The 14,315-nt window shown below is 42.0% G+C and overlaps 2 protein-coding genes across 7 annotated transcripts in view; one reads left to right on the top strand and one right to left on the bottom strand.

The window, feature by feature from the left end:
- The window catches only part of CHLSN (cholesin), a 242,284-nt gene that overhangs the window by 184,151 nt on the left and 43,818 nt on the right, over positions 1-14,315 (bottom strand). The gene's annotated exons all lie outside the window — the stretch shown is intronic.
- On the top strand, positions 2,328-12,753 carry LOC140918206 (uncharacterized). Its single transcript, XM_073362057.1, has 2 exons — positions 2,328-2,438; positions 7,845-12,753. Exon 2 carries the CDS (start codon positions 7,893-7,895, stop codon positions 8,916-8,918), a length of 1,026 nt encoding a protein of 341 aa, XP_073218158.1. The 5' UTR covers positions 2,328-2,438; positions 7,845-7,892; the 3' UTR covers positions 8,919-12,753.

Below are 14,315 nucleotides of genomic sequence, written 5' to 3'. Positions count from 1 at the left end.
GTGCCAAAAAGGTGACATGCACAGAATTTGGAAACACTGTAGAAAACAGAATCAAATGCCTTTTTCACATAACTAGCGTTGTCAGTATCAATTACTACAACATTTTCATAATCAATCTGGTATTCATTTACTGTTTTGACTACAGACTCTGAAATAGTTGAATCATTAATAGCATCTAAAAACACTGTATCTACCAAAAAAGTTAACATGCCCACTGCAATCAGGTTCTAATTAACTGATCTTGCCTCATCATCATCACAACATTCATCAAAGATAACAGCGATTTTCTTCCCTTTAAGCTTCAGTTCTAAGTTTTCCTTTTCTTTGGAGGTACACATCAGGTAAGGATGTCTCAGTCAGTTGTATCCTATCAGGAATGGCACCACCATTCCAGATCCTGCTGTCAAGAAATTCTCTCACAAGTGGGTGATCAGTCTTTGACAAAGGGATGTTGGCATCTGCTAGTATCTTCTCACCCATATTGTACAAATCTGAAGGTAAAAGTTAGGTAAATCTTGAGTGAGCACAAATGTTTACTATCCTGTAACATCTTTCATCTTGTATTAATACATGTATTCATATTATATTTAATTCTGAACTTCTAGATTTTAATTTAGATTTATAGTGAACGATCATGATTACACACACACACACACTCTAACCTTAATATTTAGTTATTTGGCTTATGCCTCTATATCCAAGGAGACTCGCACTCAATCACAAAAATGCATTATTAAATTATAATCAACTGTAAAACATCACGTGAAAGTGCAAAAGTTACAGAATACATTCTACACTATCATCATCAACAGAAAACTGACCATAGTGATCACTTAAAAAAAAAAAAAGTTTAAAAACAGAGCTATTTATTCAAGATCTCAGAGCAAGTGAAGAGACCCCATCGCTATAGCTCTTCTAAGCTACTTATCTTATTTTTCTGTATTATAACATTTTCTTATATTTCCACTCACCTCCACACATTCTTTCTCCACCTGTGTTTTGTTTTTCAGTGTACTTGTAATGATTTTCTGATGTTTGTTTCCGCCTTCCTCTTGAGCCGCACCTTCCATCTGTTTGTGTTTTTTTGATGCAAAATATCCACAATTACGGACCATCGGTCATGACTGAGAACAACATTGCAGGATGTGCCAAATAATTTGTCCCCATCCACATGCAGTTTTGTAGGAAATTCTCGAGCACGAGAAGCTGGTGTAGCTGTTTTTGATGCATTATGTGAAGGCTGTTCACATTGGACAAAAGAGCAAATATCCCTTTTCCCTTTGGTAACTACATCAGGACATGGCTGGCTACTTTGGGAAGTGCTTGGTTCTGACTGTCCTGACATTTTATTGACTGCTTGATGAATGTTTTATTTGCTTTCAAAGTCTTTTTTTTTTTTAAATGGGTAATTAAAATAGATCCTGAGCTGTAATCTAACCCCACTATACCACTGTGGCATGGGACAAAAGCGAGGAAGCATACAGATTTTCCTATCTGAGGATTCCCTTACTGTTATTTACAATAAGGCTTGTTTACACCACTCTGGCAATGTAAAGGAGCCTTAAAACTTGTACATGTGTTTTGTGCTCCTGGGGGAATTGACTAAGAGCATGGCTACACTGGAAACTTCAAAGCGCTCCCACGGCAGCACTCTGGAGTACGAGTGTGGTCGCGAGAGAGCTCGCCAGCACTCCTGGTAATCCACCTCCATGAGCTTTAAAGCGCTCAGACTTGCTGCGCTCAGGGGGGTGATTTTTCACACGCCTGAGCCAGCAAGTTAGAGCACTATAAAATGTAAGGGTAGACAAGCCCTAAGAATGGGAACAATGCACTAACAATAGGAACATTAACAACTCTGCAGGCAGGCTACTACATTTTCTGCTCTGCCTGAGGTGACAGAGCCTGCATCATGCCTACTTCCAAACAACCCAAAGCCCACCACATTAGCCAGTTGAGAGGGAGTCGCTCTTGCTCATATGCATACACACTCACACACCCCTGGCAGTGACTCACATCTCCCCATGTATGCATGCCCAAATCTCCCCCTCCCCCCCCCGCACGCTGATTTATGTCTCTGCCGGCTACTCTGGGTGCTTGAACAGACGTACCCAGGCTGCTGGGGAAGGGACGTGTGTCCCCCGCAGATTTCTTTGTTTTCTCATTTTTCTGCAGGGAAACAAAGAAATCTGCGTGGGACATGAATTCTGCATGCATACAGTGGTAAAGAATTCCCCCAGGAGTAATCTTTAAAAACACAGAACTGTTCAGAAAGCTCCAAGGAGGGACATTCTTTCCTGACCAGCAGATTACCATTGGAATTTTGAAATGCCAACAGTGATCCTGGGGAACCCAGACTATCCCTTGCTCCCCAGACTCATGAAGCTGTGCGACAGCCACCTCACCAGGTCCAAGGAAAGATTCAACTACCAGCTCAGCAGGTGCAGAATGACAGTTGAATGTGTTTTTGTTAGATTGAACGGACACTGGTGGTGTTTACTCACAAGATTAGATCTTAGTGAGAAAAATATCCCAGTGATAATAACTGCCTGCTTTGTCTTGCATAATACCTGTGAGGCAAAGGGGGAAAAGCTGCCACTGGGGTGGAGGGCAGAGGTGGAGCAGCTGTCTGCTAGGTTTGAACAGCCAGACACAAGTGCTATTAGAAGAACTCAATGCAGAGCTATGCAGCTGAGGGAGGTCTTGAAAGAGCAATTTAACAGTCAGCCATAGTACTGTAGCGTGGTGGACTGGGCTCAGTGTGTGTTTGTGGGGGGGGAGCTGGGGAAGTGCGTCTTGTTGGGATGTGGGGTCAGGATGTGGGGTCAGGGTGCAGCTGGTTGGGGCTCAGTGGGGTGTAGGGGGGCTCCTGATGCAGGGGGTGAGGCTTGGTGCAGGGAGGAGGTTCCAGGTGTGTGGGTGGGGGAAGGGGTCAATGTATGGGGAGTTGCGGCCCCTGTCCACCCAGCCCCTGTGCATCTGGAACCCCCTGCACCCACCCACCCCAGACCTGGAACACCATCCCCGCCCCTCCCCCCAAGCCTCATCCCCTCCCACGGTGCAGAGCTTCCTGCAGCCAGGGGAAGTTTCTGGGGATTGACCTGACCCAACCCTGGCTGCTCCATGCAGGAGAGGGGGATGGGGAGCACCATCCTCCCCCAGCCCCCCAGCTGGGACTAATGTCCCTGGGCAGCCAAGGCATCCCCAGACCTCTCTCCCCCAGTGATTTACCTCTCCCCCGGCTTCCCAACAGATGCATCTGAGCTGCTGAGCTGCCAGAGAGTAGTGAGTGAGTACTGATGCAGCTTCTTTTTGCTTCCCCACAGAAACCATTTTCTGCAAGAAAGCAAAGGAAATCTGCGGGGGAGGGGGATGCGGGGGGTTTTCTGCTGCACTGCAGTTGAGCAGAATTTCCCCAGGAGTAATGCTAAAACCACTGCTGACTGGTGTGGGAAACTGACCTACCGTGGGGGAAAAAATAAGACTGCCAGGTCTAGAAAACTTTGGGAGAGGATTGCAGGGTACTTCCACGAAAGTTTCTAAGGAGGATTCAAGGAACATCTCTGTGCACATAAAGTGCTCTGCCTCCCCAACTAACTCTACAACGGAAGGAAAAACAGATAACCCTACTTCTGTCTGTTGCGTCTTCTAGTACGACTAAATTAATAAAAAGTCACTATATGCGTACTGTTACACTGAGGTCAGGCACCATCTCTATATTTAAATATTGTAACGGGAAATGCATTTACACGCTTACCCAAGGTTCAATCCCCAGCATCGTGCTCAGCGACCAGGACTGACCACACTGCAGTGGAGTCTTAAATAAATCCTCACTGGTGGCATAGCTGGACACCCCAGTCGCATATGACCCCCATCCTCCTCCTCCTGTTCCTCCTTCTCCTGACAGTTCACAACAGCCTTCACGCAGGTGTGCACTGTGGGGTCTCTGCCAAGTATGGCATGCATCTCAGCTGTAAAAGCGGCTGGTCTGTGGCTTGGTACCAGATCAACAATTGGCGTTCCTGACCTTCTGGTATGCCTGCAGCAGTTCCTTTGCTTTCACATGGCACTGCTGCTGATCCCTGTCACACTCCTTTGCCTGCATCCCCCCAGGCAATCTGCTCGTAGATTTCCACATTTCCATGACTGCTCCGTAGGTTAGCTTGCAGAGTATCTTCTTTTCTCAGGCCCAAGAGATCCAATACCCGCTTTCTACTTCAAGCAGGAGCACAACTGGATCATATAGCTGCCATGGTCAGTTGGGCAGCTGCACACAAGGCCAGAGCTGATAGGTGTGCTTGTCAAGCTGCACAATCAGGAAAAGGCATTTCAAAAATACAAAGGATTTATAAAGTGAGAGAGGGTGGCTTCCAGTCTCAGTGACCCCTGGGCAGTGGAGTTCACAATCGTAACCAGATCAATATAGGCCATGTAGTGTCTATACTCTCACTGCATCAACCACAGTATGTTGACCATGGCTCAATGCCACCCAGGGAGAGGGTGCTACTGCGCAACTGTAATGGAGCACTTACATTGGCTGGAGACAAATTATAGCATAGACACACGCACAACTAGGTTGACACAAGGTGACTTACATCAACCTAACTTTGTAGTGTGGACAAGGTCTTTCATTCATATTCCTAAAGAGCTACCATACCGGGATAGCAGCATTTACAGAAAAAAACATCCTATTTGAAGGTCCAAAATTTGACCTACTTTGACCCCTTCCTTCACTCATGGGTTTTCTTCAGTATGTTCAAGGGGAGAAGGATTGGGGAAACTAGTATTTCGTGGTCAGTGGGGTCGTTCCCTGGCAGAAAGAAAGGGAACGAAAGCAGCAAGAAAGAGACAGGGACAAAGGCAGCAAGTCACGTGGTCCTATGCTGCAGCATGCTGATTGGCATGCAGTTAACAATTGAGAGAAGTTGCACCTGACAGCACGTCAACATAAGGTAGTTGTTGCAGAGCCAAGGGAGTAGCACTGCACCATCTGATTTTGTAAGGAACAATTTCTGGATTTTCTCTATCTGGGTTTTTTTATGCTTTACAGTCTCCCATGAGAAAACAGAAGTCATCACTGTTAACTCATGAACTTTGTTCTCCAGCTGCACAGGAAATGGAAGTTAAACTTTGTTACCAAAATTGTGCTGACACAATCCAAGACTGTCCTCTTCTTTCTCTTGAGCAAGGAATAGTATTGAAATTCACACGAACCCTGAACTTGTCATCTCCACCACTCAAAATAAAGTTTGTAAGATCTAATTTGAGGACACCCAGCCTGATCAGTGTTGTTTAAAAGAAATGCTTTCAGGAAGTCCAAAATTTGGAAGGGAAGGATGTATGACTAATACACTCAGGGAGTGTACTTTCCCCCGCCTACAGTTTCATTGTCCTCTGTATGTCCTTCTCCATCCCCCACTAGGACCAAGATCTTAGGTAAAAATGCTAAATGCAGTTAAGTGAGTTAGGAGCCTAAGTTCCACTGAAAATCACTTTTTAAAAGGGGACTTAGGTTTCTAAGTCATTTCAGAGCTTTTGATAATGTTACCTAAGATCTTTTGTCCACCAGCCTCTTCCTGTAGCTTGTGCTGTGGAGTTGAAAACTTGGAGCATGCAAGATGATGTGATATAGATGTCCTCTTAGCCCAGCAGGCTCTTCTCCCACTGCCTATTCATCTGTACCACAGAGGTCTTCTGTTTGCAGAAACTATTTCTGCAGTGGTACTTTTCCTAGTCATACAGTGAGAACTCCCAACAGCAAAACAGTCTAGGAGAGAACAAGTACTGCTTTTTAAGGGAACAAACACCACTAAAGAATCAATCATTTCTATGTCACAAGATTATAATACACACACACAAATCAAAATCACATACACCTTTTGGAATAGAAATAATATTAAAACTCAGACTAATTGGGGAGTGATTAGAAGTATGAGAAATGTGAGGGGGTGGGGGAAGAAAAGAAAAAAGATGAGAGTCACAGAATTAGGAGGATTTGCTTTATCTATAAAGAACATTAATAAAAATCTACCTCCATAATATACGTAAGTTAAGGTTATAATTTTCTATGGGGGGGGGTCTGTCAATTAAAAAATGCCTTCATATTAAGAGTTTACATCACCAGATCCTTTGTGTAAAAAAGTCTTATGTACAGTTGGAGGTACGTTATTCTCGTCATTAACGTGGGCTCTATGGAACCTTCAGATAAGGGAAAAAAACCAGTGTGCTGTCATATCACTTTCTCATTCATTGTCTACAGACGCTGCTTGAACAGATCAGCTTTACATACAATTGAATGAAGTGAAGAAACTTACATTAAAACTATGACTTAGTGCAAAATTAAAATGCTTGTACGCCAAGAAAGTGGAAGAAAAAGCGCAGAAAATAGCATGCTATATTTTTAAACTATAGATATGCCAAACCATTTTTCAATGCTAGCACCACACTTGATCAGTAGAAGTTTGAAACTTGTAATTTGCTAATTACAAACAATTAAACTATTTGAGTTTATTATCTACAGCAAGGAGCTGTTTCAAAATTATATATTCATCCTTTGTAACTAAATTACCTACCCAATGAGAAACAAGTCCATATTTTCCAAAGCAGCTGACTTACCAGTACAAAGTGCATAGAAACTACCTTTTTGACAGTGAATAAATCATGCTTTTAGGTGGTCTATAAAATTTATACACATATTTATTGCGTTCAGTTTCTCTTGAACAAACAACTATTTTCCTACACAGCCTCCTATTTGCTTAAAAGAAAAAAAAAAACATTTGCATGGTAGCAGAATTATTAGAACAACATGAGATAGACCCATTAAAGTTAACAGCATGTCAGCATTATCTCTAAAAACCCCTATCTTCAGGAATTTATAACAACTGTAAAACACATGCTCCTGTCTGAAACTTGACAAATAAGAGCATAATGTATCTGTGAATGTAATCTAAAATTTAAGGGAGATAAATTAAATTTTGCCAGTCTTTAGAGCATAACAAGGTCTAGGCCTCTGTAGTATTTAAAATAAAATGACCATATTATTAATGGATGACAATCTAATACTACAAAAAGACATTTCTTTCTGAGTAGTTCTCAAACAGTAATTCCCCATAATTTTAAATGGCCTCTTCAGCATGGACTGCAATTATGAAAAAAGCTAATCATAACAGAAGAAATCTAAAACTTAAAAATAAAGGAAATTATATGTTTTTTTTCTCCATGTTTTGTGTATCTTTGCATCTCCCAGCACACAGCCTGAGTACAACAGACTGTGCTCCAAGGCAGTCAGCAGGGGCCAAGAGACATGGAATCTTCATCTTGACCACAGCACTGTAATGAAGCCACTTGTGACTACACCTCTAGTCTACAGGCTGCAGTTTCCTTGCATATGGTATGCATCACCTTTTGGCAAGATGGTGAGGGAGAGTGGCTCCACACAGCAACAGATCCAACATCTTCTCTAGCACCCTACAGATCCCCGGTCTAAGGCATACGGGGCTGTAGGATCACTGAATCCTTCCCATCCTCTGCACAGCAGAACTGCACTAGTTTCACATCCTCAAAGACTAACAGGGAGGAAGGAAAGTAAAGGGGACATGAGAGCATAGATAAGAGTAGAGCAGTCAGGATTTGTCTTGCTACAAATATGAAACTACATAAGCTACCTGGAAATTACTAACATGAAATTGGTAAGGTTTATAAAATATAAAAAGGTGACTACCTTATACTGAAAAAATAGGTTTGAAGAACAAGAGCTCAGGAATATGTGGCTATAAATAATCTAAAAACATGTGAATGAAGGACCATTTAAACTGTATTTTTAAAGATGTGTTTTACTTTCATTTTAGGTTGCCATTTCAATCTTCATAAAAAAGGAAATAGCTTTACACAGAAGGATGATTTCTCACAACATGACATGGATAAGATATCCAAGCCGGAGCTTTGACCCATCCATCGAAATAGAAGACCTCATAGTTTCTCAAAATGTCATATCAAGATTTATGCACTGCTACATTGCCTTCTTTGTACCAACAGGTTTAACAGCCGGCATATTTATCCTGACCATCTTCATAAAGAACTATTTGCGGCATAGTGTCTTGGAAAAATTAGACATATTTCTTTTTTATTTCACCATCAGCAATATTGTAATGATATTTTTTTCATTTACTGTCATAACTAGACCTCACTATTTAATGGCAACCCACTTAGGGTGTGGAGCGCTGTCGTTTTTTTTCAATGTGAGTTATTTCAGTTCTCAATATCTTCTGATTTTGATGCTTCTTGCTTTTTTACTCAATAGATTCCCACCAAGGACTGTTTTGATGACCAAAGCAACTCAAAGTCCAATGTTATGTGTTGGATTTGTATTAACATGTGCCTTCTGCATATCACTGGTAGTGGTGGCATTGCTAGGCACAGATAACTACCACAAAGAAACAGACTGCCAGTTAGATCCATTATTCGCATGGCCTGAATATGAGATTATTAAATTCAGCTTTGGGTTTGGAATTCCATTGTTTTTCCAGATACTCTGTTTTATTCTATTTTTTGTTAAAGCAGCACAACCAGAAGCTCCAACCCTAAGAGAGAATATTCGAACTTATCTGGCTGTGCTGACTATAACCATAACAATGTTTGTATGCCGTCTGTTTTACAACATCATGATTCTCTCCAGGACCACATTAAAGATACACAAAAACATTGGAACTCCCAAGAATGAGCTAATGATGAATATTGCTGAGATAGTCTTGTTTAGTGAGAACTGCATTAGTTTGATATTCATACTTTGTCTTCATAAACCATGCCAGGCTGGAATACTGAAAATCCTAATGAATCTCACAAAAGTCTGCAGAAAAGATACTACCAACAATCGTCCTGAAATGCCAGTAACAGAGATACATGGTGAAAATGGGTCTCACTGACTTCCCTCCCCCCACAAAGTATTGAAACTTTTTCACTTGTTTTATCAAGAACTGTCCATCTGTTTTGGCCCAACACTAGACCTACTTTACAAATATCTGAAGACAAATGTTGTTTGGGACCTACCGTCAAGGATTTTAAAATGAAAAGAACTGGTTTATGTTGGAATTTCTCTAAACCAAAACAAAAAGTCTAACGTCTGCCAGAACAGCATGCTTTCTTGATGACTTCAATGCACAAGCACGGAACTAAACAAAAGCACAGCAAAAGCATCTTTACCAAAGACAAAATCAGGAGGGAAAGACATTCTGGTTTCACAATGGTATTTCCATGCAACTGGAATTTAGTGTACTAGAGACTGACAATATTTATCTATTACACAAATAATGGCTAATTCGAAGGGCCATAGCAGTAAAATATGGCCCAAGAGTGAAAAATGTCTTGAAATTGTGATATTGGCAGAACTGCGATATATTGTACAGTATTCCATAATTTAAAAAAATACTGTGTGAACCTGAGAACATTCTCTCCCCTCCCTCCACCCTCCCTCTTGGAGCCCATCAGGGGATTTTTTGCCTTCATTCCCCTTGTGGACATAGCAGTCTTTTGAGAGAGATGGATCCATTTAGCTCCATCCAGATTATAAAGGAGGTGAGAGTGTCTCTTTGAGCAAGAGGGAAATAAAGGCCTAGGGCAGTGAAGGCCCTGGAGGTGAAGCCTCTAGGAAGAGTGAATCTTAGCATAAGGTGTTTAAAAAAACAAAACAATTATAAATAAAGGTAGATCCCAAGAGGGGAGAGTTTGGACTCTAATGCGGGTTCTGTGTACTCTGCTGAGAACAGGGTAGGGACTAGCATTTGGTCCTAGAGTTGGGATACCCTAATACCCACTGCACAAAGAGGGAAAATGGAAGAAATTCTGATATGGAGGGTAGAACAGCAACTACACTATCAGCCAGTTCAGAAAGCCCCCTTGCAGCATCAGCACAGGCTGAAGTCCAATAACTACCAGTTTCAGATGCAAATGAGGCTTACCTGGTTTCTTCTGAGTGGGGAGTTACTGCAGTTCAGTGGGGCAAGGAATCATGAACTATACATTTAATCTCCCTTGCCCCCTTTTTTGACACGGCAGTGCAAGCTTCATACAAGGCTTTGGACAGGCATGCGGCCACAGGTTACAAGACTATAAGGACTTATTTTGGACTGACTGGGAGGTCTCATAGGAGACTTACCAGCAGAGGTTTTGAAGTGAGCTCTTTCCGTCAGGGGTGCAACCCCATTCCTTTGCTCAGTATTTGATGGCTTGGGAACTCACCGGCTCAGGCATAATACCCAGGTGGTCAGGGAACAGTTGGATTTTATAACAGTGGAACAGTGCTTGGAAAGTCTGCCTGAGAGGGTGAAGGCTTGTGTGGACAGCTGGTGTCAGTGCACCCTGGTACAGGCACACAAAGAGGACTAACTGGAAGTTAAGCCACTAGAGATAACCATTGCCCTGTCCTAAAAATAAAGGAGGACATCCAGCTGGACAGATGGTAGAACTTCCACATAGAAGAACAAGGGAGGAACCAAAAAGGATGCTTGCCCAGAATCCCGTAAAGATCCAACACCTTTGACCTATTGTCAATTTCCAGAGTGGCCAACTTGCACATATAAAAAAGTCCTGCTGTTTCTGGAGCGTGACTACATGGAGATATGTGGTCCCACTAAAGCCACAAGGAGCGGGCTTCTGACAGGAACACAGTGCCAATACAACTAGAAGGGGGACAGAACAAGACCTCAGAGATTTGGGAGTGACCAAACGTAAGTTAGGAGGTCTTTGTCAAGAGTGAGATACTACACTTGTGTCAGCATGCGACTCCTGGACAGAATCCATGACTTTTGTTTCCCTATTTGGGAGTCATATGAATTGACTCTGTCCCCCTTATTACCATGGCCCTCTTGCCAGGAGGGGAGACTAAAGCATTTCCCTGGAATCCAGGGCACATACTGGGCCCTTGCTAATGGTCATGACAAGGAAAACACCATAGGCAGTGAGGCGACTGGGTTCAGTGGCAGCAACATGAGATTGGGAATTGGGTCCTGCATGGGTTGAACAGGAGAAAATGAAGGTGAGCCCAGGGAGGGGCTGGAAGGTATGTAATAGGGTGGTGGACTAAAACCCCTTATTGGAATATATACGTCATCCTAGGATCAGGTGCTCGACGCTTCCATTAAGATTCAGGGTAATCACTGCTGGGACATAATAGCAGGAAGGTCCATTTAGTTCCAAACAGGATACAAGGGGGTGGGAGTATCACTAGAAAGAACTGGGACAGAATTGGTACTGTAGGAACAGCCAAGGGAGGGAAAGAAACTTCAGCTAAGGTTTATATGGTTATGTTTTTTAAAGTTATCGCTTTATCACTACGGGATAAAGGCTGAACCTATTTACCAAAACGGTAGTGTGCACTTTCCTTCCCTTACCAGCATCAGCTCTGTTAGCCACTCTTTCTCCTGCCAGACTCGCCTAATTTGCTGAGAAATAGTCCACATTTATTTCTGGCCATATCACCAAAAATTAACCAATGGCATTAATTAAAAAAAGTCAAGAGTGGATACTACATGAAATATGTACATATGCTCCTAGGCACCCAGTTTGCTCTGGAAAAAGCCTTTGTCTTTCATTGTAATGCAAGAGATATAGGCTGCTGATTGCTGGGCTGTTTGGGCGTGAATTTTAGTGCTGATGAAATACATTGGAATGGCAGCGCTAGAGGCTAAGGACTTGCCTTCACTGCAACATTTAGCTCAAATTAGTACATGCAAGTTACTCAACTCAAACTAGCCACTGGAGCTCCAGAGTGACTTAATTACAAGCACAAAATGATTGGATTAGCAGTTGCCTGATTCAAGATGCTGCATCCCCTATTACATTCCTAAAGTCAGCAGCACTGGAGCTTCAGACCACACCTATTGATGGAATAGCTAGATCAAAAGTACCACTTAATTTAGTTTAGAGATTTTTAAATCTGGGCATGAGTTGTGTTGGAGGCAAAACGTGAGTTACACTACAAGCTAACAAGGCTGCAAGGATGAGCCCTGAAGCCCTCTATATAGTCACAGAACACATAAACCTCAGACACTAACAACAAAGATTTCCCCACAATGTCCTGCCAATAAGACTAAACCTGGCCTGGAACGAAAGGATAGGTGAAAGGATAGGTTTTACCCTTGATTCCTTAGTTTTAGGCACTGATTTGCCAACAATGGGGCCAATTAATGCCAATTGTGTTGGTGGGTTTTATGTGGACACATGTCCTCAGACCTGGGACATGTCTGAGAAATGAGACTGATGTACCCAGCAAAGGCTGCCAGGCTCAACTGGGATTTCCAGAAAGCACTGCTGTTTCTTTGGACGGTGGATTGGGTTAGTTTTTTAATTTCTTATTCTATTTTTATACTGATTGCAATGTGAAATGGATGATTAGTTATAGAGTTCTAATGTTGTGTGTCTTTTTTCTTGAAGTTTAAAAATCTAGGATACTAAACCCAGTTTTTTGTAACACAATTTAACAAAAATAAAATTTTTACAAAAATAATTTACCAGTGATCCAGATGGTCTCCATTTGAGAACAGATTCAATTTTTTAAAATTGCTAATAAGAGAAATGTATTCGCTTGCCAATAATTCTGGAAAAAGCTGATCCATAAAATACACACTATTAGAGACTTTCAATACTTCCAAGAGGCATGGAAAACAGCTACCCACTCCAGCTCAGATCAAGATCATTGTTAGTAACTGGGGGAAATTACCAGAGACTGCCTGGGGTTGGGGAAAGGGTGGGGAGTGAGTCCAAAGGGAAAGGATGTCACCTAAGGGTTTTGTTTGTTTTTTTAAAAAAGAAGGTAAAAGTAGTGTTTGTCAGGAGAAAGATGGGGGAGGGGGAAGATAATTTGGGGAAGAAGAGAACAATCTACATCCAAAAATAAACTATGTACTGAGCTTATGCATTTCAATTATATCAGAAAGATAAACATCCTACTTTATATTTTCTACAGATTTAACACTTTGTTAATTTCAGCAAAGTTATAGAACACTATTACTAATTCCAATTTTTCTGTATGCTGCTTTTATATTTACTTAACAGTTTTGCTCCTCTTTCCACTGGGTACAGCTTCCCTTCCATCTGGGAATGCTCCAGCCCCTGCTATCTCAGTCCTGTCCTCCAAGGCTCACCTACTGCACAGCTCCCAGTGCTGTCTCAGGGCTTGTCTTCACTATGGGGGTAGGTCGATCTAAGTTATGCTACTCCAGCTATGTGAATAACGTAGCTAGAGTCGACATAGCTTAGGTCGACTTACCCCAGTATCTTCACTGCGCTGTGTCAATGGGAGATGATCTCCTGTCGACTTATCTTAATCTTCTTGGGGAGCTGGAGTACCAGGGTCTGCCATCAATTTAGCGGGTCTTCACTAGACCCACTAAATCAAGCCCCATTGCATTGATTGCAGCAGCATCGATATCCCCGTAGTGGAGACCAGCCTTCACACTTCTCTTGGCAGATTCTAGCAGCCTTCACCTCATACATCCCTGAGAAGCTCTAGCAGGCTCCTCCGCAATCTGCAGCCAGCAGGAGAGGCTGCTTTGCTGGTAGCATGGAAGGTGGGTTGCACTGCTTGAAGTCCTCCTTACCCTGCTCTCACTTAGGCTCCTACTTCAATTACAAGCCCCACTCTTTCTGCACCATAATGGCGGGGATAGAGGAGTGAGGCTGCTGTTGCCAAATTATGTGGGAGTGACGGCTGTTCTTATATATTTAATCTGTAAAACTATTACTAACACATGAGAGCACATAGGAATTGCAGTCACTAAATCCTGTATGTTAAAAATAAATAAAATTATTAAATACCATTACATACTTGACTGAAAAATCAAAACACTCAATTGTTATATAGTCACAAATAAGCCCCTTGAAAAAAAATCACAATTAAGCAACTACTTCTATTCTCAGTCTCACATATCCCTTATACAGAGGTACCAGTAATTATCAAGTGCATTCTTAGCGACAATAAAGTTGATGACTTACGTCAGGAAGTACCATAAACTCCAATAATGGCATGATTGTCATTTAACATGGGTTGTTAAGATACCCTTTACTATCGAATGTGTCTGGAATATCAGCAAAGCTAAGGAGATAGAAGGGGTACAATGTTCATCAGCCACAAAAATCTGTTTGAACCATTTTATATCCCTTTTTACCATGGCAAGGCTTAATGCTAAAATGCCACTAGATTAATCAATAACATTGACGTTATAGCTGGACAAACAAATCTACATTCATATTTGAATATGTTTTCACCTTTTTTTTTTTTTTGAGAAAAGTTCAGAGAAACTTCAGTAGAGCATAACCCCTTCAGA

The sequence above is a fragment of the Lepidochelys kempii genome, chromosome 10, assembly GCF_965140265.1.
Source record: "Lepidochelys kempii isolate rLepKem1 chromosome 10, rLepKem1.hap2, whole genome shotgun sequence".
NCBI lineage: Eukaryota > Metazoa > Chordata > Testudines > Cheloniidae > Lepidochelys > Lepidochelys kempii.
The sequence above is the reverse complement of the archived record's forward strand: the minus strand, read 5'-3'. Positions and strand labels throughout refer to the sequence as shown.